Source organism: Sus scrofa, chromosome 4 (assembly GCF_000003025.6).
Source record: "Sus scrofa isolate TJ Tabasco breed Duroc chromosome 4, Sscrofa11.1, whole genome shotgun sequence".
NCBI classification, from domain to species: domain Eukaryota; kingdom Metazoa; phylum Chordata; class Mammalia; order Artiodactyla; family Suidae; genus Sus; species Sus scrofa.
Window position 1 is genome coordinate 50,132,024 of NC_010446.5, and position 24,872 is coordinate 50,156,895.

At 36.0% G+C, this 24,872-nt stretch overlaps 1 protein-coding gene across 1 annotated transcript in view; it reads left to right on the top strand.

Annotated features, from left to right (window-relative positions):
• Positions 1 to 24,872, top strand: part of CNGB3 (cyclic nucleotide gated channel beta 3) — a 150,338-nt gene that overhangs the window by 19,097 nt on the left and 106,369 nt on the right. The window contains exon 3 of the mRNA XM_003125585.6: positions 4,787 to 4,913. Coding sequence (XP_003125633.3) covers positions 4,787 to 4,913 — 127 coding nt within the window. The remainder of the gene's footprint in view (positions 1 to 4,786; positions 4,914 to 24,872) is intronic.

A 24,872-nucleotide genomic window follows, 5' to 3' on the forward strand; every position in this document is an offset into this window, starting at 1 on the left:
TTCATTAACCACTGAGCCACAACAGGAACACCTCCACCTATTTTTTTTTAACTAAAATCTTGAGACTCTAACCAATGTGGATAGGATGGATGTTTCCGCTTTTTCTTATTTTTCTTTTTTTGGGGGGATAGAAATCCATATTTTTTTATATTTTTCATGATTTAAATACATTTGCATAATTTAATTACATCAAACTTAATGTTTTTAGGCTTATTTCTGCCAAAGAATATAACTGATTTGTAGGAAATTGCATTATGATTTCCTGATCCCTGCAACCCCTTTAAGTAAATAGAAACTCGTGCATGTTCCACATACATCAGGGCTGTGCAGACATGAAAGAGTTAATGTATATTTAAAAAAAAAAAAAAGACAATTTAAATTTACCCCAGTCTGACTGGTGGAACACTTTGTGTTTATACTGCATTTTTCTCGAATGGAGTCTTTATCTAATCCTCACAGAAATCCCCATGACAAAAGTATTTCTCATTTTATGGATGAGGAAACTGTTATAGAAAAGCGACTTAGCCAGAGTCACCCAGAGAATTAGTGATGTAAGGATTAGAGCTCTCTATTCGGTACTCAGCACCACTAACTCACCACATCCCTTAATACCTGCATGTAAAATGTGTTTTCTAGATGAATTAATCCCAACAAAAAAGTCCCTGAAACCAAGCATGACATTAAGAGAGGACAGGATTCCTTGATCTTGACACAGTACCAAAGTTTCCTTTGATGGATCTTTATTCTTTTGTTTGCTTTTATTCATTTCTTTATTTGTGATGATGTATCTTAAAGCAAAAACATGCCCAAATGTAAAAGTCCCTCAGGACTTTTTAGCATGTTCAATCTGCCTAGAGGAACTCTAACCTCTGACCCGACTGAAGGACTTGATCTTACCTTTGCTGCACCCCTCCAGCAAGGGGGCTTTCACTGCCTCACAAAGCTGTATGTTTTGCTGTTAGACAAGTTTAGTTGTTAGAATATTTGGGATTTGGTTTGTTTGCTTCTTTTTAAATCCCATTGATGGATCCCTCTCTTACCTTCTGCAATGTATGAAATAAACCTATTTTTTTCTATAAAACAGCCCTTCAAAGAATTTGAAATAACTGCTAGGTTGCTAGTTAGTCTTTGATATGTTAGCTGAAGAACATAAGTTCCTTAGCCATTCCTCTTATAGGATGGTTTCCATAATTCTCACCTACTGTGATTCCTTCCCTCTATATTTTTATAGATTGCATGAGCACTTCTTAATATAAAGTACTCCATGCTTTTATTCTGTGAAATTTTAGGGCACTCCATCAGATCCCATTCTATATGCATTGCTATAATATTTGTCAACTTCCTCAATGTCATTTTTCAATCTACACAGATGTAATAAAATTTCAAATTTCAAGTGTGATAAAAGTGTTATAATTATTCTAAGAACAATTTTGTAGTCTGTCAACTACAAAATTAACCATAAGCTGAGTCAAAAATATAATCTCGGGTGCCAGAAAATAATCACTAATCATACATTTCTTAAAACTGTGTTATTATTGTAACTCCAAATGTTCATTCATTAAGATGAAAATAATAGTACCATTTATGCATCTAATCAAAGTCCTCAGATTTAGTCCTTATTAATTCATCTAACATCTAACACTCAGATACTCTTTGGATCTAATAAAAGGGAATTCACGTTTGAGACAGATCCCACAATATATTTGGTGTTTTAAGAGTTGTAATTCTATGTGGCGCAACAGGTTAAGGATATGGTATTGCTACTGCAGCGGCTCGGGTCACTGCTGTGGCATGGGTGGGTTGTATTCCTCGCCCAGGAACTTCCACAAAGCGAGAGAGAAAAAAAAAAAAAAAAGAGCTAGAAACTTAACTAAGTGGTATCATCATCTGCATCAAATATTCCAACCAAGGAAAGCATTTTCAGGTCTCCTTTTTATAACCATCAAAAAAAAGAGCCAATTTAGCCAATTACTCATTAACAACCTTATTTCCAAATTAGGTTCTTTCTTTGAATCCCTCCTTTTCCAGCAATTATTTAGTGCCACTGATAAAATGTGGACGGTTACTGGCTTTCTGCATCATTATGTCTTCTCTTGGAAAGGGAAACAGGTGTTTAACACCTGTGCAGGGCTCCACCATGCCCTGCTACACGGAGGTCAAACTGTTTGGAAGTATATTACAGAAGCCAGAATGAGATGCTGCCAGGCTGGAGACAGAATAAGCCAGGTGTGTGGGGAGCAAACTCAATTCTCACTCTTGCACATTCAATAAAAGCAACCATATCAGAACGCTTTGATATCTGCCAGGGGCACATATTCCAGGGCAGAATTTGACCCAGCGTACTAATGAGATCTGGCGGTTGCTACACTACATGCAAAGAGCACAGTTGGCAGAAAGACTTACTCTATTCATTGGGGAGGTACAAAAGAGGAAATCCGCTGTCCCTGTGTGAAGCTGGGAAGAAGTATAATGCACAGTTCACAAAACTTTACCCAGATGCCAAAGCAAGATTGGCCATGTATTGTAGATCTCTTTCATGATGAGGATGGTGTAACCAATCTGACCATCTGTTCCCACAAACAAATAACATTCTGCATGGATTTAAAAAAAAAAAAAAGATACCCACACTGACTATAATTAATGGAGATGCTTTTGTTTTAAGCACTCATGAGTATGTCTGCATTGAATCCAAGAATGGGAAATAACTGGTTTCTCATCTTCATCATCAACAAGCTATGATTAAGGATTTATTTTGTAATTAAAATGCTTATCCACAAAGCAAATTACACTGTTAATTAATTTCTAAATCACCTAGATTTGTCATAATAGAGGTGGAATCATCTTAGAAGGGCTGCATAATGTCTAGAGGAGACCTGGTAAGTATGAAGATCTACTTAGAGTTAGTTTAATCCAAATGTTATGAAAATAAGCAAAAATTCTTTATTGGAAAGGAAAAAAAGAACTATTGCAGAGCATTTAGTCATGACATTCGTACTAGCAGAAAAATAACACTGCAAATGTAACACATCTGCTTTGGCTTGGATGAGTGATGGAAGACTATGCTATAGCTTATACTCATGTGCCTCTATAAGAAAGAGTCCCTAAAAGCCTCTTAAGGAATACTCTGTTTTACAGATTCTCCTATTTTATATTCAGGATGGTTTTTTTTTTCAATTCTTTTACTCATTTTTCATTTTTATTTGTATCCTAATATTCTTTTGGGGACATGTGTTCCTGGAAACATGCACAAGCACAAAGGGATTCACAGCCCTTTTTTTGATCCAGACTTCCTTGAGAAGCTCATGTTAACCCCAGATCCTCTCCATGTAAAAAATTCATATACAATATACAGTCTCAAGGGTTCAAAATCCATGAAAGTGCTAAATACCCATGGCCAGAGGTTAAGAACTCTGTTTTAAAATATTTTACAGCAATTGTCCTCTGTATTTGTAGATAGAGGAAAAAGATTTGGATAACATTTTCTTAGGCAGAAATACATGGCACAGTGTTAGGGATATGAAAAAAAATGATTTTTTGAAGAGTTTGGATTTTAAAAATGCAAAAATATGGCTTGACCTAAGTACATAGGGAAAAATATATTTTTCTCTTATTTATATCAAAAAGCTCTTCATGCAAAATGACATATGGAAAGTGTGTGTTTCTTATCTTCCATCCAAAATTACTTCATGATTCCAAAATAGAGGTAGATAGGAGATGCATAATGAAGAAAACCATCTTGGGAAACCCAGGGGTTTAAGCTTTCTTTTTCATAGTGACTCAACTTTATGATCTCCTTTATTCTTGAAACAAGTTCCTGAAAAGTTTAGTACATAGAAACATTTTTAAATGGATCACAGAATTTTCTTATTAAAGTATTTGGATGTTGATAAATTTTGTAAAGTAAGTGATCATCTCCTGACTCATCAGTTTTGCAAATCCAGGTTTTCAATACTGTGTTAGCATAAGTTTTTCAAACTATAATGTATTATAGTGAAATAAGAATTATTATTTGGGCCTTGGTTTCAATTTCTAAGTATAGTACATTCAATTAAAAATAAATTAGAAACAGTGGATAGTGAATTAAATTGTGTTTATTGTATTCCTTTGCTCTCTCTATATTTTCTTTTTATATTAAGTAATTTACTTTCATTAAAATCTTTATGAAAATACAAATATTTACCAGTGAATTGATTATTCTCTGGGTAAATTACAATTTAAACTATAATAATTGGAAATCGTATTTGTAGGCTTGAAGAAAAATTTAATTTTTGGATGAAAATGAAGCTAGTACATATTAGTTTTCATTGCTTCTTCAGAAAAGAGGTCATAGGTAAAGACGATCGAACCAAAACTAAAAATTTTTATCAAAAAAAATTAGAAGGTAAAATTCTAAAATTATGTCAATGATATCATTTCTACCTATTTTTTTAATTTTATGATGTAATCAACTTCAGCTATAAATTATGAATAATTTATCAGAAATGAAAATGCCTTTTGAACAATAATTCTTAATTTCTGCTTTGCTAATATCAAAAAGAAATATACAATGTGAATTTTTTGTACCATAATACACTAAATTTAAGTATATATTTTCATCAGTCTGTAGCTGTCTGCAGGTTAACTCCTGCACAAGGACTTAGTTTATTTAGCAGAACCCCTAGGGGAGGTGTTTCTGGGAAGACTCTTCTGGAAAAACAAGAAGCATCTCTGTTACTTATGTTGTCCAATATAGTTGTACTAATAGTGGCATATATTCTTCTATCTATATGTTATTTCCTTTCCATAGATAAAATCTCCGAGAAAAATGCGCTCAGAGATCAGACCACAAACCCTGACTCTCAAAATCTTGCAGAATCAGCAGGAACAAAGCCAGAGCAGAAGGAAGAGGGGACTGAGAAAGAAGGCCTGGTCAGGTGAGAGTTCAATAAAATACATAATGCTGCACTGAAAAACTCAGCTATCCCCCATTTTAGCTGAGCAAAGGTCAAGAGAACTGCAATCATCACATAACACAAAGGAACTGGGCCAGAACTAAAAAGTTGTTTCTGTCTAGTTCACTGTTCCTTACCAGCCTGTCAGGGCCACTAACCAGGATTCTAGGCAGCTTGGCCATAAGCTGAAGCACAGAAACAAAAACACTGCAGTCACATGTCCCAGTCATTAATAGCATCTTGAAACAGCCTGCACATTTACTAGACATGAATTTTTTAAAAAAGAATCAAAGAGAATGTAAGATTTTTCTCTGAATTCACCAAGAAATAGCTTTTCCAATTCTGTAAATAGTTTATTGTTCCAGAAGATTGATTATTATTTCCTTTCATGTGCTAAAGAAAGTGTGGTATGATAACCAAGAATAATAGAAACAGATCATCTTTATGCCACTGAAGGAATACAGCTGTATAAATACCTCTTACAAAATTACTGGAAATATCCAAAGGAGATGGCAATTTCAATGGGAATCAGTGAATCCACAATAAAATCCAACTAGGAGCCCATTTATTTTGACACTTCTTGGCAAGTTATTATGTGTCCTCAAGTCCAATTTGAATTGCTTGACTGGAGTTAATAAGCACACTTTTCTTATTCAACAAGCAAGAAGAGTTGTCATTTATAAAATTTATAAAAGCACTTATTCCCTCCCAACTCCCCATCCCCATTGCTCTCTCAGCAGCTATACTACATGCTGCCAATAGGTGTTACCATAATAATTTAGGGCCTGGTGTATTAGATTAAACAATAGGCATCAGAAAGAGTGCATTTTCAATAAGCACACATTTGATTGTATATGAAAATAAACACAAGCTCACTCTACTACGCACACACAAAAAAAGACAATTTGACAAAAATTAAGCGTGACATATTATTTAGGCAGAGAAAAGATACTTAAACTCTGAAGTCAAGATTAGACACTTACAACTAGGGTGATTATGGATGTTATTTCTATAACTGTTGGTGTTTACAGATGATTTACAGTCCCATTAGTGAGTCATTGTTATCTTTACTCCACAGATAAGAAGCAAAGGCACAAAGAGGTTAATTAGTTTGCCTATAGTCATAAGGTCAGCTCTGCAAAAGACGAATCCCTGAGAGGAATTTTTTCCTCCCTTCTGCCAATACACTCACTCTTAATCAACAGCTGAACATTTTCTGATCTCTCTTTCTAGCACTTATTTTAGTATATTTAATTTTTGGTAATAACTAGAGTGATAGGTAGGTTTTCAAAGAGCTGAAGTAGAAGCCATAACTGACATTTTTAGAGATGTATACTTGTTAACCCAGTATAGTACTTTCACTCTTCTGAAATATGAAAATTGAAACATTTCAATTACCCAGAAAGTGGGTCATATCTCAATAACACCAAACTCCTTGGCATGGCTTTATCTGTCTCCCACCTGTTTTTAACTTGTCCTGTCCTGGCACACAACTCACCTACCTTCCTCTCTCTGCCCCATCACATCAGTTGTATTTCAGACTCTTGTACTCTGCAATTGATTATTCTCTGGGATAACCCATTACTTTTTTGTAATATAGGCAGCAAAGGCACTTGAAAATTATTGACATGCTGAGTAGACTCAAGTTAGTTTCAAGCTCTTGCTTTATGGCTGGCCAACTTCTCCTCAGGATTGAGACAGTAACAGCCTCATTCAAGGGGCAACATAAAAGGGCCACTGAGGTGTTCCTTTGTGGTTCAGTGGATTAAGGATCTGTCTTTGTTACTGCTGTGGCTCTGGTTACTGCAGTGGTGCAGGTTTGATCCCTGACCCAGGAAACTTCCACATGCCACAGATTCAGCCAAAAACATTTAAAAATAAAAGATAAAATGGTCACTGAAATTTCCAGTGTCACTTTTGACTAATGACTGGGAATCGTAATGTTCCACATCAGACTTACCAAAGCCTTCCTACTTTGATTTCATGGACATCACTGGTACCACATCTAGAATCCTAGAAAATAGTTTTTAGACATAACTAGAAGATATCAATAATGAAGTAACTTGCTATTAAAAGTGTTATTTCGGAGTTCCCATCGTGGCGCAGTGGTTAATGAATCCGACTAGGAACCATGAGGTTGCGGGTTCCGTCCCTGCCCTTGCTCAGTGGGTTAACAATCCAGCGTTGCTGTGAGCTGTGGTGTAGGTTGCAGACTCGGCTCAGATCCCGTGTTGCTGTGGCTCTGGCGTAGGCTGGTGTGGCTTCGATTCAACCCCTAGCCTGGGAACCTCCATATGCCGCGGGAGAGGCCCAAGAAATAGTAAAAAGACAAAAAAAAAAAATAATAAAAGTATTATTTCATAATCCTCTCAGTGAGTAAAAATGATTTTGGTATCTGCAGTCACTACAAATCGACAACTTTAATAGTGAGCAAGGCCAGGCTTTAAAAAGCTTTTTCTCCTTGAATCAAGGATTTGATTGATTGCAGGCACTAAATATAGATGCTGAGTGAGTGACTGATTCTTACCTCAACTTTTGAATTTAAAAAAGTCAGATTATTAACAAATAAAATTTTAAAGTTTTTTTTTTTCATTTTAAGTTTGTTTACATTATCCTTTGGTCTAAGCCCTAGGTTGAATAGTAATTATGTTTCTAGGCTGATCAATGAGCATTTGGGAGAAGGCATGTGGTGGATTTTGCTGTCTCTGTGTATGAAGTTCAGTGTGATATTATTGATTATACCTTTAGTTTCTGTCACATTCAGCATAAGATAGAGGTAGATACCAATAGAAGCAACAGGATATGGATATAGATATAGATATGACAACAGGATATATTTTTTAACAAGATTGTATACATATATACATATACATACATATACATATACATATGTGTATATATATGTATACACATATGTATACATAAAGAGGTTTATTATAAAGAATTGGCTCACAACATTATGGAGGTTGAGAAGTCTCAAGATCTTTAGTTGGTGAGCTAGAGACCCATGAGAGCCAATGGTACAGTTCCAGTCTGAGTCTGAAAGTATCAAAAACAGGAGGACTGATAGAGTCATCCCAGTTCAAAAGCTGGCAAGTTCAAGATCCAAGGAGAGCCAATATTTCCATTAGAGTCTGAAGGCAGCTAGAGATCATGTCCCAGCCCAGTCAGGCGGGAGGAATTCCCTCTCACTCATTGAAGCGTCAGCCTTTTTGTTTTCTACAGATTGGCCTTCAACTGTTTGGATAAGGGCCACTTACATTAGGGAGGGCAATCTGTGTTGCTCAGTCTGCAGATTCAGATGTTTATGTCACCCAAAACCATCCTCACAGACATACCCAGAAAAACGTTTGACCAAATAGCTGGGGGCCCCATGCCCCAGTCAAGCTGACACAAAAAAATAACCATCACACCATTTCCATTACTCATGTAAGGGGATTCAAACTGTACGAGCTCTTCTTTTTCTGTTGCTAAAATGCAGTCTTTTCTCACCATTTCACATGGTCCTCCCATCTCCCCTGCAATGGACTGAGTGTTTTTGTTCCCTCAAAATCCATATGTGGAAGCTCTGACCCTCAATGTGACAGCACTAGGAGACGGGTCCTTTTGGAGGTAATTTAGGACATTAAGATGGACCCCTCCTGAGTGGAATTAGTGCCCTTCTTAAAGGTAGAAGTCTACCCTAGAGAGCTCTCTTGCTCTCTTGCCCTCTTTTCACCACATGAGGATACAATGAGAATCCTACAAACCAGAAGAGGGCCCTCACCAGAACCCGACTATGCTGCCACTGTGATCTCAGACTTCCAGAGACCCTCCAGAACTGAGAGAAATGAATTTCTGTTGTTTATATACCACCAGTTCATTGTATTTGCTACACACAGCAGCCCAATCAGAACTGAGAGAAATGAATTTCTGTTGTTTATATACCACCAGTTCATTGTATTTGCTACATACAGCAGCCCAATCTAAGTAAGATATCACCCAGCCCAGCCTTACCCAAAACTCTAACACAGAGCCTCAGTACCCTCGGGCATACATAGCAATAACCATCTTCATCTTGCCACAGAACAGAAATTCTACTGTTAACTGTTTACAAAGTTGGATAGCTTGTTTATAAAATAATCCCTTGTCTCAAGTATTGTTTTGTTAGGATAAAAGAGTATGGATGCTTAAGCCAAAATTCACATATTAGGTCTATTTAGATCTGTAACAGAAACACAAAAAGAAGAGGTGGCTAAAGTTTACATTATGATTATAAAGATGTGAATTTCATAAAACAAAAATCACTTCTGTAATTTTTTTCATCCAACTCTAAATATTCTAAATAGACCCTAAAATTAATTTTGCAGCCACAGTAATAACACTTATCTCAAATACATATCAGCCTAGGAGGAGATTTCTTTTTTAAGATATCCAAGTATTACATGTCCAAATTTCTGACTGGAATCTTTTTCTATTAAACTAGCTTTATTTTTTTTTCTTTTTTATATCCTTTCAGAACATTTTCTAAATTGTTTATCCAGGGGAAAAATATTCTTTCCAAATCTTCCCAGAAAAAAGCAACCAATTCATTATCTTGTCAGATGAATCATTTAGCTTCTGAAAGACATGGTGTTCACCCCTGGAAAGTGCCATTGATGCCATTTGTCCATTACCAAGAAAAACAACCTGTTTCTGGCATTCCATCTCAGCACATTCTTATTTTTTAATATAAAAAAAAGTGTATTTTGATGGACACTAATGAATAGCAAGCAAAATATGTGTTTTGCCTGGAAATGTCAAATAGCTATGTCTGAAAAGAAGGCAGAGTTGAATTCCTGATAGGTTAAGTGGTTAAATGATGAACAAGCAAGTGACTGAAACATTCAATGCCCATGACTGGGGTGCACCGCAAGACTGACTTTTATAGTACAGTATATGGCTTTTCATCACCATTGCTACCCATAATGCCGAGAAGGAAGGTTATTTCTATGAATAGTCTTCTTTGTTCATAATAGCAATCAGTCTCTATTTGGGTGGTTTTAAAATAGGCAATCATTTCACAGCAGGAACAATGAGAGCAGAATAGAATTCAGAATCTTATCAGCACTTATAAACACTGACGTTTATTGCCTCGTAGCTAGAAAAAGCAAGAATCGCTGCAGTAAAGATGCTTAAAAATCCATGTGGCTTTAGAGTTGAAATAGAAAAGGAATGTCACCTATCAAGTTTACAAAAATAAAATACAACTTATACTTCAACAATTTATAATCTTGTCAAAAATAAGTTAGCTACACATTTGCCAAATTTGTGGGATGCATAATAAAAACAATGCACTATTACTTTTAGCCTCGAATTAAAATTAAAATTTTCTTGTGATTAGCAATACTTTTATAATTAAGCACAGCAAACACTTTTTACAACAGCTTGGCAATTCATCTTTAGTAATGATTGCTGACTTATATTTCTGGCACTATAACACACTAAACATTTGTAGAAAATTCCTTGGGGAGAATGCAATTACAAATACTAGGTAGAATATAAAACCTCTATTTGAATGTAGTCTGAGCTAGTGATAAATAAATTCTATGGATAGAAAGTTTTAAGAACTGTTGTTTGCTCTGAGAAGTTTTTCCAGCCTAGATCTGAGTTGAAATATGTCACTAGTGAAACAAAACCTGGGATTAAACTAGATGCAAGAACAGGTTGGAGATTCTTTTATAAAACTAGGATTCTAAAGGATAACTCACTGGTAGGTAAACTATTCCTCAGAGAGAAAGAGTATGTGTAATATTTGTCTTTGTCCTAGCTCTGAGCAGGAAAAAAGGGAAAGAAATATAAAATTGGGGTCATTGGATGGGGAGGAGAAGAGAAAGGAGAGGGGAGGGAAGGAGATGAAAGAGAAGGGAAAGAAAAGGAAGAAAATTCTTAGCCATAAGTCCATCCTAGAATAGATATGGAGCACAAATTCTTAAGATATCTGTGTTCTGAAAAAAATATATTTGGAATAATTGAGGTTGAGGGCCCAGACATCTGCCAAAAATCCAACACAATCTAGAAGAAAACAAACTTTAAGACCAGATCTCACTGTAGGCTTCAGCTGAAGCTCCTATTCAACCTAGCCTGGGAACTTCCATATGCCATAAGTACAACTGTAAAAAGATAATAATAATAATAAAACCAAATCTCAAAGTATCCCTATGGGTAAAGTTTCAATGAACATGAACTCAAAGCCAAAAATTACTAAAAACATTAGGAAATAAATCACTGTGATCAAGACAACAGAAAAAACAAACTGCAGAATCAGACACTTAATACCTACAGATGATGAAATTATCAAAAACAGTATACAAAATAATGTTATTTATATTAAGAGAAACAAAAGAGAAGATTGAAAATAAGACAAAGGAACAAGACATTGTCAGAAGGGACAAGGCATCTTTGCAAGTTAACTTGAAATGAAAAACACAGTCTCTAAAATTAGTAAGTCAGTGAGCCTCACAGAAGATTAAACAAAGAGTTAGTAAAATGAGTGAAAGATCTGAAGAAATCACTCAAACTTCCACCTTAAAGAAAAAAAATGGATAATATGAGAGTGACCCCAAATTAAGAAGCATGGAGGAAAGTATGAAAAAGTACAAAATGCATAGAATCAGAATTCTAGAAAAAGATAAAAAATAAAATAAATCAATATTCAAAGAGAAAATACAATTGATGATAGTAATCCTTAAATTCAATAAGCCGAATAAACGCAATGTAATAAATTAACACTGAATATAGTCCAGTGAAACTTAAAAATAGAAAAGACAAAAGAAAAGGATTTTTAAATTAGCCAGAAAGAAAATACAGACTACATAAAATAGGAAGGGAAGGAACTAATATCTGACTTCTCAGTAATGGCAATGAGAACCAGTAGAGAGTAGAATGGCATTATCAATATTCTAAAAGTAATAGTCACCCTAGGACTCTATACCTGGTGAAATTATTATCCAAAAATTAGGGTAAAATATAAATATTTTCTGGCAAGCAAAAATGAAAGGAACTTAGAATTTTTTTCATGTATACATCTGAAAAGAAAAATTATCTAAGGAGGAAATATTCAAAATGGGGTAGTCAGGGACGAGTTAGGAAAAAGAAATTGTTCTAAATATTTGAAGAAGTAATTAAATACAAGGAATTTGGTAGTTTAAAAATTGTTGTAAGATGTAGGAGAGCAAAGTTCAAGAGTGGAGATTGCAACCTGGAAATTAAGAAAGTACAGAAAGTAACTGCCAAAGCCACAGTTGCACCTTCATTCCAAAGCTGGAGATGAGCAGTAGAATATAGAGTCTGAAGAAGGTTCAAGAAGCTGGTACTGATTCGGAGGAAATATTCCCTGGGCTTCTTTCAGATGACAACTGAATTTTGCCTTCCTTTCAACTTCCAAACCTCCTACACCTCGCTCATTGGTGGACTCTAAATCAGAACCTGTCAAGTGATTCTTAAAAATAAGGTTCTCAGGCTTTCAGCCACTGCGATAACATGGGAGAGTATAAAAAAGAAAAGAAAAGCCACTGGTTGCAAGTAGACACTCCAGCACAGATTCAAGAAGTGAGTGAGGAAAATGGCAGCATGTGGATAAATTAGAAATAAACATGACACCTTGAAATAATTCCAGGAATGTCTAAGTTGAAGGTAAAAAAGTGAGATGGAAGAAAACTACTCCCTCTACATGGGAGTAATTGGCATACAAAAGAATTAAGAATTTGATGAACTTTAGAACTTCTCAATTAAACATGCATGTTAAAATATATTTGAAAAAAATTAATTTAATTAAAACAGAGTATTTAGCCTTCTTACACTAAACTTACATGATTCTAATACTATAAGATGGGAGATAAGAAGTAATTCTATCAATTACAAAATGAAATTGATGATTCCATTCTCCTGGAGTGGGTGGCTTTAAAATTCTTGTTTTTATTTATTAATAGAAAAGTCACTGATGATATAGCACATTTGAACAACACAATTAAGAAATTAAATCTAAAGGACAGTTAGAGAAACTTTATGTCCAGAAACTGAAGAATAAGCAGTTATTTCAAGCCTACATAGAACATTACAAAATTTCATGATATACTATGTCAAGGCACACCGTAAAACCTTCCAGGAGCTCTTTACAAATACAAATGTTTGGAGTTCCCATTGTGGTTCAGTGGTAATGAACCCGACTATTGTCCATTGGGTTGCAGCTTCAATCCCCAGCCTTGCTCAGTGGGTTAAGGATCTGGCATTGCTGTGACCTGCAATGTAGGTTGCAGATGCAGCTCAGATCTGGAGTTGTTGTGGCTGTGGTCTAGGCTGGCAGGTTCAGCTCTGATTCGACCTCTAGCCTGAGAACTTCCACATGCCAAATGTGCAGCCCTAAAAAAAAAAAAAAAAAAAAAAAAAAAAAAAGAAAAGAAAAAAAGAAAGAAATACAAAATTTTGGGCTCTACCCCCATGATTTCATTCGTCTGGAGTGGGTTCTAGGCATTAGCGTGTCTGAAAACCTCCTCAGGTGATTCTAAGTTCCTTCCAGGGCAGAAAACCATTTCACTAGAAATGACTATTTCACAAGCTGAAACCTGAAGTAGGTCTTAGAAGTTAATTTTTTAGGAGTTCCCATCCTGGCGCAGTGGAAACGAATCCAACTAGGAACCATGAGGTTGCGGGTTCGATTCCTGGTGTTGCTCAGTGGGTTAAGGATCTGACATTGTGGTGAGCTGTGGTGTAGGTCGCAGACACAGCTAGGATCTGGCGTTGTTGTGGCTATGGCGTAGGCTGGCAGCTATAGCTCCGATTAGACCCCTAGCCTGGCAACCTCCATATGATGTGGGTGCAGCCCTAAAAAAGACAAAAAAAAAGAAAAAAGTTAATTTTTTAAAAGCTAAAATTTTGAAGGAAAATCTTTTATAATTAAAATTTAAAACAAGTGTTTAAGTGGCCCTTGGTCAACAAAGAAATCATGAGTGAAATAAGAAACTATTCAGAAAGAAACCAATGAAAATATTGCACATCAAACTTGTAGAATGTTAAAAATATGGTTATGGTTTTTTCTTGTCTATTTTGAATTTTTCTTTCCTTTTCCCGCTTTTAATTAGAAAAGTTGATTATAAAGTTTCTTGGAAGAACAAACAAGCAAAAATAACAAGGAAAACCCTAATATATATTTTGTATATATTTGTATAACTGGGTCACTTGCGGTACTGCAGATAATGACGGAATATTGTAAATAACTATAATAAAAGTTTTTTTAAAAAAACAAGAGTAATGGAGGTGACGTTGGTCCTACCAGATACTAAAACCTATTTAAAACTTCTATAATTAAAAAAAAAAATGTGGTATTGACACATGAACAGATAAACCAATAGAATAGAGAATACAGAAATAAGTGTAATTTCATATAAAAATGTATGATAAATTTGGCATCAAGAAAGGTAGATTTAAATCAGTGGTATTAGAATAACTGGATAGCCATATAAAAAGTAAAATTGGATCTGTCCCTTATGTAGCACATGAGGATAATTCCCAGTGAGTCACAGTTAAATGTAAAATAGTGAAATCCAAAAAAAGTGCCAATTCCTCCAAAACCTAGAAAGGTACATTAATCCCAAAATTCAAAATTCAGAAGCAAAAAAGAAGAGCTTAACACATTTCACTATATTAAAGACGTCATATTATGAAAAAAAGTATAAGACAAAAAGAAAAAGAAAAAATCTGCAAATTATGCAGATATGAAAATTCTCACTGCTACTTTCCTTGAAGATCGATCATTTTTCTTGGGGATTAACAGATATCTAAATTTTTTTCATTAAGATACTTTACAATTGTTAATGACTCAACCAAGTTGATATCTTTATGATATGTTACTACTGCAATTTCATTTTCCTCTTTTCAAAATTTAATACCAGAAGCCCAATGTACTTAACTAATAGCACAGAGTACAACCAATATGTCATGTAATCTCAGGAGTAAAACAATGATCCTAACACTCAATTTGATGAAATCTAAAGGTCTATTATCTTCACCTCAAAAAAAAAAAGTAATCATTAGTGGTGTATCTAAGAGCATATATTATACATAATAAATATACATATATAATTATACATTATTATATATATGTATGTTAGGTGGCAGATTATCTGCTTAATGCTCTGTCTGTGCTTTCAATTCTTCATAGTCACTAGTACTGCTGCCAGAAATCAGACATGACACATCAAGAAGAAACAGTCTCGTATCAGAAACAACAAGGATTATTTACCAGTAGGCAGTTAGATATGAGTCAGCAGACAAAAGACAAAAATTTTATGAATATGTGTAGTTACCCTGAAAGAGGAACAAGCTTGCAGACCCAGTTTGTGGTCCTATTTAAATCACTTCACTCTTTAGCACGGAGAGATGACAAATCATTTGCCTGTTGCCATAGAAAACCAGAGCAGACAGAGTTTGTGCCTACTTTCTTTTCTCCTTTTTTTTGGCATAGAAAGAAGGAACAATTTTTGTATTGTTTTTGTATTGTATTGTTATTGTTTTCTATTGTTTTTGTATTGTTTTATTATGTTTATTATGTTTTATTATGACTTTTAAAAAAATAGGTCTTCTTATTTACTTAGTACAGAGAAAAGAACCAGAGAATAATTGGTGGATTGATTGAAAATTTTTAAAAATTATGCAAGTGGGCAAATTCAGGTTACTATGAGGCAGGCAAATAATACCCATGAGGAAAGCACACAGGGTATTGAAACAGTACAGCATGCACAGCAGTAAGAGACAGGAGAGAAGGGGGTACTTGAAGTGAACTTGAGTGAGAGGTTCCTCCTTCCCACAAAGAGCCAATTCAGCTGAGAGTTGCCATGACAAAGAGTCTAGTGATGCAATAGCATCTGATTTTTTTTGTTCAATGAAACCTCAAAATGAATACCACCAAAATAAATGAAATTCTTTTAAACTATAGACTCTGGACTTCCTGTTCTGGCTCAGTGGGTTAAGAATGCAACATAGTGTCCATGAGGGTTCAGGTTGGATCCCTGGCCTCACTCAGTGGGTTAAGGATCTGGTGCTGCTGCAAGCTGTGGTGTAGATCACAGATGTGGCTTGGATCTGGAGTTGCTGGCAGCTGCAGCCCTTATTCGACCCCTAGTCTGGAAATTCATATGCCACAGATATGACCATTTAAGAGAAAAATAAAAAATAGAAAAAAAAAAAACTATAGTCCAAACTATAGGCCAGTTTATACCACTGCCTTAAAAGAGTAGGCTAGTTCTAAACAAGTTTTCAATTAAAAAATATAAAATTTTTTAAATTCATAAAATTAGAGATGTGGTCTATAGGAGAAACATTCATTAATGCTATTCCCAATGTAAAAACCACATAGAGGAGAGAATTGAAACTGAAGACTATTTTGTGGGTTATAATTAATAACTTTGTGCATTTCCTTTCAGTATTATTTTTGTTATTTTGGGGATTTGTATTTATATTGTAGTATTTTTTTAGATAGTACATCTTGGATATTTTTGATATCTTTCGTCTGACATTATTTAATAAGCAATCTTCCATGAGAAGAAGAGGTTTTTAATGCATTCATAAGAGTCCAAATATGCATCCAAATAGCAAGAGCCAAGAAAAGAGGTTTTGTTTGTTGATTCTCTTTGAAAGTTAGTTGACTGATGGAAGCTGAAAGATCTGGTTAAAATAGGTAAAATGGAAGCTCCCTAATGTGAGAGAATAACTAGATGACTCACTGGGTTTTTTTTAAATCTTTATCTCCTTGGGAAGAGGAAAGTTATGGGTCTGCCTAGAACTAGCAGAAGACAAGAGCATGATGAGACCAAGGAGTAGGTACCTCCCCACCTAGTGACAGTAGCAGACAAAAGAGCCTAGTCATTAAAGAAATAGAGATTTACACCCAGTAAGAGAAAATTTCAACCATGGGGAATTACAAAACTGGCACAGAGATTTGCAGCATAGAGAGTTTCAGGAAGTAGCAAAAAGGTTACAATTAAGTTGAGCAGAGCAACCCCATAAGCAACCTAAAAGTAATCTGATTTGGGGGATCAGGATGGGAAATGGAAGCTTAGCAGACACCCCGATACTCTCTCCTCCCTTTCTGAGGAAGGAACTTGAATGTTTTAGCAAGTCAACAAAGGTAATGAGGAATTATTCATCTGCTAGAGGAGGGCAATTGCCAGCAGGGTTGAACGTCTTATCCCAAATGTGTAGCACAGGGTCTGGCACTTACTTATGCAGTGGAAGAAAATTGCTTTGTGAATAAGACATTATGTCTATTTTTTTATTTTATTCCATTCCAAGCAGATTTCCAGAAGGGGAATCACAAAGTGAAACATATACATATTTTTCTAACTTTCTGATAAAAATTTTATGAGTTCTTATATTTTAAGGCCTAAATACTGTCCTCATTTTAAATATAGGAAACTTTTCAGATATGGTTGTTTTCACTAGCCATGAAATGTCATGATAGTTTTTCCTTTATTTTATTTATTTATTTATTTATTTATTCATTTGTTTTTGCTTTTTAGGGCTGCACCTGTGGCATATGAAAGTTCCCAGGCCACAAGAAGAATCAAAGCTACGGCTGCCGGTCTATACCACAGCCAAAGCAAAGTGGGATCCAAGCTGTGTCTGCAACCTATACCACAGCTCATGGCAACCCCAGATCCTTAACCCACTAAGCAAAGCCAGGGATCAAAACTGCATCCTCATGGATACTAATTGGGCTCATTACGGCTGAGCCACAACTGGAATTTCTAGTTTTTCCTTTATGTTAAAGGTAACGTTTTCATTTACTTTACCCTCTTCCAGCATCCCATTGTATCTGGTCACTTCGTTATATGATATGGTAAATTATAAAACTGAGAGCTTAAATGTCTAATAATCCTGTACCAATAAATGTTCACCCTAATTCTGCTGAGACAAGAAGTAGTCTCACAACTAGTTTATGTGCTGACCATCAGTTAGGTAAATAGCTTTTACCTAGCCTGATGATTTATGTCATTCTAACTGTTCATGTGCAAGTATTCACCAGAGCCCATATTCGGGTAGCCAGCTCACAAAAACAGGGCTTGTTTGAGCCCAGCCAAGCCCTGGTCATGGTAAGACATTGACGGACAACAGAGAAACAATGCTGCAAATAGGAAAAAGCAGCAAAGGGACAAGTTGACAAAAGAGAATCAATCAGAAGAGAAGTTCCACATGCTTCCACCACCATGTGTAACAGGAGCCTGGGTCTGTAGCCTTTTAATCAGCCTTTGTTCCTATTACAATGGATGGCTGAACACACTCTCTTTCAAAGCTGGCTCCTCCAGGAATGCTCACCACCACCACCCCCCATCACCTACTCAACAATGTCACTCTGGCAATGTTCACTTTCTCTCCTGCAACGTCTAATTTTTCCTCTCTCTGTTGAATCATTTCTATAAGTGTATAAACATGTTGTAGCAGTTCTCACATTTAAACAATGGCAACAGGAGTTCCCGTTGTGGCACAGAGGAAACTAATCCAACTAGGAACCATAAGGTTGCAGGTTCAATCCCTGGCCTCGTTCAGTGGGTTAAGGATCTGGCATTGCCATAAGCTGTGGTATAGGTCGCAGATGCGGCTCGGATCTGGTATTGCTGTGGCTATGGCAGAGGCTGGCAACTACAGCTCCTATTAGACCCGTAGCCTGTGAACCTCCATGTGCCACAGGTATGGCCCTAAAAAGACAAAATAAATAAAGTAATAAAAATAAACAATAGCAATTCCTCAAATCAATTACCTATGTTCACTTTTTCTACTCTCCATCCACCCATGTCCTAATGAACTTGTTTCAACCAGATTTTATTCCCTCATTCCACCAGTTTATATCTACTCTTATGAAAGTTTTTATTGTTTTTTTCCACTTTTACCAAAGTCGGCGATGCCCTCTACGCTGCTGGAGCCAGTGGCCAGATCTTGGTTCTGCATTTCTCCACCCATTAGCAGCCATGCAGTATTGATCTCTCAATCCCTCTTTGAAGCATTATCTTCATTTGGTTTCCCAAATGCCTCTCTCTCTGACTGTCACCCTACCTCACTGGACATTGTCCTTACTGGTCATTGATGGCTTCACCTCAGCTGCCCAAACTTTAAACTTGGGAAAGCCCCAAGCGCGATCTTCATACCCTTCCTTTGTTCTTCTTACATTCTCTTACTACATGACTGTATCTGGTCCTATGTCTTTAAGCAACATTGACACCCTAATGACTCCCCTAAATTTATACTTCCAGTCCAGATCTCTCCCCAGAACCTCAGTTTCAAATACCAATTTCCTACTCAATATCTCCACTATGGTGTTATTAGACATGTCCAAAATCTAAAGAAATTTCCCTCATTTCTTCCAAATGTGTTCCTCCTACAATATTTCCTTCTCAGTATAAGGCACCTTCATTCTTCCATTTGCTCAAGCCAAATATTCACCTAGTCCTTTCTCTCATACATTACAGCCCATCCAATAGCAAATTCTGTTGGCTATTCCTATGGGATATATTCAGAATCTTAGCACATCTCAAAAGCTCATCCACTGCTAATACCTAGTACATCATCTCTCCATAGCTGATGAAATATCCTCCTAACAGTGGGAGCATACTCCATAGCTGATGAAATCTCCTCCTAACTGATGAAATATCCTCCTAACAGTGGGAGCACACTAGCTCCCACTGTTTGCCCCCCTTATAATCTGTGTCCAACAGAAATGCCTGGGTGATTGTGTTAAAATGCAAACCACCCCTTTCTCCTCCAGATTTTCCCATGGCTTCCCATTTCATTCTGAGTGAAAGCTGATGTCCTCACAATGGCCCATGGAGCCCTATATTATCCTCCCAACCCTCTCCACTGGTCCTCTGACCTTAGCTGCCACCACTTTTCACTCACTCACTCTGACCAAGTCACACAGGAACAGGCTTTCCTCAGACCTCCACATAACTTATTCTTTCATTCCTTTCAGTCTTGGCTCAAATGTCACCTTATTGGAGGGACCTTCCCCAACCACCCAACAGAAAATAGCACTTCCTTTTACTTTTCCAACTCCTTTACCCTGATCTGTTTTTCTTGGTAGCATTTGCCATCACCTGTGCCATCACCTGACATATTCCATATTCTTTAAATGCCTATATCATCTGTCTCTCTCTTCTAGAAAGTAAGGTACTTGAGGGTAGGACTTCCATTATGTTTGTTTCTTTATTCTCAATGCCCAGAGGACTCCTGGCATATAAAAGACCTACCATAAATGAATGAATGAGTAACTGCATGATTGAATGGGATTCCCAAATTACATAATTTTGGCGAGAAGGTAATGTTTTTCCCATAAATATTTACTTCATTCTTAAAATTCTTAAATTTTAAATGTTGTCAAGCTAATTTCACTTAGTAACTGCACATCTTCTTTCACAAATATATTTGATCTACCTACATGTCTGAGTTCACAAGATTTTTATCATAAAATACCACCAAGTCTTTTCCTATGGCTCACAGCAAACTCACAATTTAATGTGCTTTTAAGCTATTTGGGGTCAAAAACAAAATTGGACCCTCATGCTTAAACTGATTCCAAACATATAAGTAGAAGGCATACACTCAATTTCCTCTCTAAAATTGTTGGTTTCAACCGCAATCATTTTAATGACTCATGTGACAGCCAGATTTGGAGAAAACGCTGTAATCAGGAGGTGATTGCACCTGGTATTCACCTCCAGAATTTTGCACGTGATTTTGACTCGAAAGGAAAACAATGGTTAAAATCTGGACTTCAGGAGGCATCTGTCCATATAACAAAAGCACCAGGCTATGCGACACAGTAAGCTTTCTATTCAGGGCAAAGCTAATTGGAGAAAGGTTCTGCTTCCAGGATTAAGATACAAATGGTGGCCACATGAAAGAACTCTCAAGGCTGTTGCACTTTCACCCACTTGGAGCTTAAAGCAGTGTTTTTCTCGCACTAATGAGCAATGCATTTACTCACATGCTTTCAAAATTAGAATCAGAGGATATTTTTTAAAGTAATGAATGTTTTGCTTAAACCGTACCAACATGTGTTTTGAAAGGAACTGGAAACGTAACATATGGTTCATGTAGACTTAAATAGGCCTTGTTCAGACATTAATCTGAGGGGAAGAGGAGCTGTTTGCCTACTGACCCCCTTAGGCACAGCAATCTTTACTCAATCACTAATGTATTCTTCTTAGATAAGATATCTGGTTTTAATGGGACCTGAAAAAGTACCTCATTCTCTACTTTATGAAGACAATTTTGAAACGATTCACTAAGGAATATAAACTACAATATGGAAGGAGATGTATTCTAATTAACAGGCAATTTATACAAGCAACTACAATTAAATTACCATACTTAGCTTATTCTTAAGGGCCTCAATAAAGAGTAATCCTGAAGTTAGCAATTCCTGTTCATCAGCGACTTCGTGAACATTTAGCCAGGTGTAACAATAAGTTCCTGTCTTGGCTGCTTCAGATCAGCACCTGGTTCTGCATCACCCCTGTTCCTATTCCATGTCTCGCTATGTCCACATCATTTGGATCAACACTATGCATTGGGACAAACACAAATTTAGCAGGCCCAGCAATTAACCATTTCACCACCCACCAGAAGCCAAAGCCTCTGGCACCATATGTAAACTGTCTACAGTTTCATCCCAGAAGCTCAGGCGATAACTTTCCTCTGAATTGTCATACGCATGACAGGTGTGTCCCTAATATCCAACAGTATTTGGATTAAACAATTTTTTGTCTGCAGAATCTCTTCTGCTTGCAACCAGAGACAATTTTCTGCTTTTAAGGGCTTACATGATTACAGTGGGCCCACCTAGACAATCTCCCATTTTAAAGTCTGTAACCTGCAAAGTTCCTCTTACCATTAACATCACCTATTTATAGGGCCAGTTTGAAAGCATGGACATCTTTGGAAGAGCCACTTTTTGCTTTGTTGCTGTTATTGGTGTTTACTCACTGAAATTCTTTTTTATTTTAATTTTCATTATAATTGATTTACAATGTTGTCAATTTCTACTGTATAGCAAAGTGACCCAGTTTATATATATATGTATATATGTAAATATACATATATGTGTAAATATATACATATATATGTAAATATATACGTATATATATACACACACACATTCTTTTTCTCATATTATCTTCCATCATGTTCCATCACGAGTGATTGGATATAGTTCCCTGTGCTATACAGCAGGTCCTCGTTGCTTAGCCTCTCTAAATGCAATAGTTTGCATCTACTAACCCCTTTTACTCATATCTGAGGTTTAACCACTCATGAGAATTCAAATAGTTTACTGAACCACAGCATAATTTTAGCAAGTAAATACAGCAAAAGACTGAATGAAATTTAAACAGTGACAATGAAAACTTTGTAAGACCTATGTTTTAATTGGCCAAAGAAAACATTGCCTATTTACTGACAGAAATACATATGAGAATTCTACTCAAAGTGAAATACTGGCAAACAACTTCAGCAGATAATTAGAATTCCTAGGCAACTGGCTTCTTCCAAGATGCTTTTTGAGAGGTGTGAGGAGGGGTTTGTCATCTGTGGATAACTTTAAATGTTTGGACATTGGCCAATTTAAATTAATTGCAAATTTAATTTTAACTCTAATCTGTTCTTAAATATAGCTGCTAATATGATATTTCCAGTTCCTCAGAGGCTAGTGACCCCTAACTGAAGAAGACCTACTACCCCCTGTCATTTTCTTGTACAGATGAAACCCAAAACTTAAAAAAAAAAAAGATTAAGTTTTGAAAGTCACTGGTTGTTTGAAACTCCTGATGCATTTCTCCATTGTAATAATGTTAAAAGTAACAGTTGGATGACAATGTAGACCTACAGATTTCAATTTAGATTATAATTGATTTAAGACTACCACTGCTTGGAAAAAACTACAGAACTCATTTATGTGTAAATGTATTCTGAGTTCCAGCTTAGAACACATCAGTCCTGACACAGAGTTTCATCATTCCCTTGGATGAATCAAATCAGCTAGAGATGCATCCACTAGAGACGGGCCTTCCAAGCCCATGATGTGGTTCCAAAGCCTAGGCAGAAAGCCCTTCTGATCAAGGCCTGCAAGGAACCAGCAAAAGCAACAAGGCTTTTGGCTTTTGAGGGTGAGACACAGCTTCCCAATCAAGCAGCCTTAAATAGGCCTAGTCTCCAGTGATTTACATTTTTCTTTTCTCCCCTACCAACAATTTCCATTGGCTCCATCAATACCTGATAGCTGTTTTCAGTACCCATGGTTAACAATATAGGAAAATATAGCTTGGCAAATTTCTCCTCCCCTCTGACTCTATCATAAGCACAACACTTTCATAATTTGCAAAAGTTTTGACTGAGAGAAAAAAATAAGTATTAATTTTTATAGCATTTATTCTTTCTCATAATGTTTTTACTATGAGAATTCCTCTGTAGGAATTCTGAAAAACAGCACAAACTAAAAGTAAAAACCATTCATAATCACAACAGTCAGCTATAACACTAGAGCTATTCACTCTTTGTTGAAAAATATGAATGAATGAATGAGTAAATGAACAAATTCATGGTGTAAGACCAAAAGGAGATTTTACTCAGTTGTATAAGCTTTGTGACAGTCTGCAATAGTCTGCCTCGCACTGGATCCCACCATGCTGTGGGTTGCTGAACCAAAGCACATATTAAATTAAGAAAAAGAGGCACAGCGGCTATCAGCCACAACAAAGCTTGGACTTGCCTCACAACTAAGCCTTTGAGCAGCGTCAGTTTGCACCCATAAACGTGCACATATACTGCCCTCTAGTGCCCATGCTCTAGATGTAATGCAGCAACATGCATCATCGGAATAATTGCAAAGCTGAAAAAAAGATCAAAGTAACGCAATGACTAAGGGGTAGAAGGAAATGATTAGAAAAGAAATTAAATTGTGGGCCCTTAGCAAACTTTTATTACGGCAAAATAAATTATCAAAAAGCCCTCGTTTTCTCCTCCTCTTTCCCAACCTATCCCCACCCCCATCTCTCGTTTCCAACACAATACACAGACACACATCCCTACACATACACACACACACACACACACAAACACCTGACCATACCTGTAACTGGAAGGAAAAGGATCTTATAATAAGCTATGGATTAAGAATTACATGTTATTTATAAATATTTGGATAGATGTGAAGGATTAATTAGCCTTGTCTAAAATAGAAATCTGATTAATAGAAAAAAATAATACATTAATGGCAAATGAAGTTAACATCAAAAATCAAAAGAAAAATAAAAGACCATTCAAAGAATTGTGTTAAGTGATGAGCCATTCTGAAGAAGATCTTCACATCTGTCTAAGGAGCCGAATAGATTTCAGGTGCATGAAATTTAAACCAAAATCAATTCTCAAAAATTATAAGAAAATTAAAGCAAGCTTTATCAAATACATGGAGAACTTTCTAAGCTGGAAGAAATTATAAAGAAAATGTGGATAATTTCGATAAGTTTTATCGAAATAAAACTTCCCTATTGAAAAAAATGAGCAAGGACGTAATAAGCAGAGAAATATTTACACTTATATAGCATATGAAAAGCTCATATGAAAGATAAGAAAAACACTACGACTTCAAAACTGGCAATGAAAAAGTAAAAAATGGCTTACAAATAAATGTGAAAGAATTCCCCTTTAGAACAACCCCCCAAAAATGCTAATTAAAATTACAAGTCATTTTTCAGCCTACCAAAAACAGCAGAAATGTTTTCAAAATAACAGCCAATGCTGAGGAATGGGGGATAAAGTAAACATTCTCAAAGGTTAAGATAATAACAAGGTCTGTCTCTGCAGCCAAATGCCCTGGACAGTTGCCTCTGACTTTAATCACTTTCAGAGTTTCTCTAAAATTCATTTTCTAGGTATGCT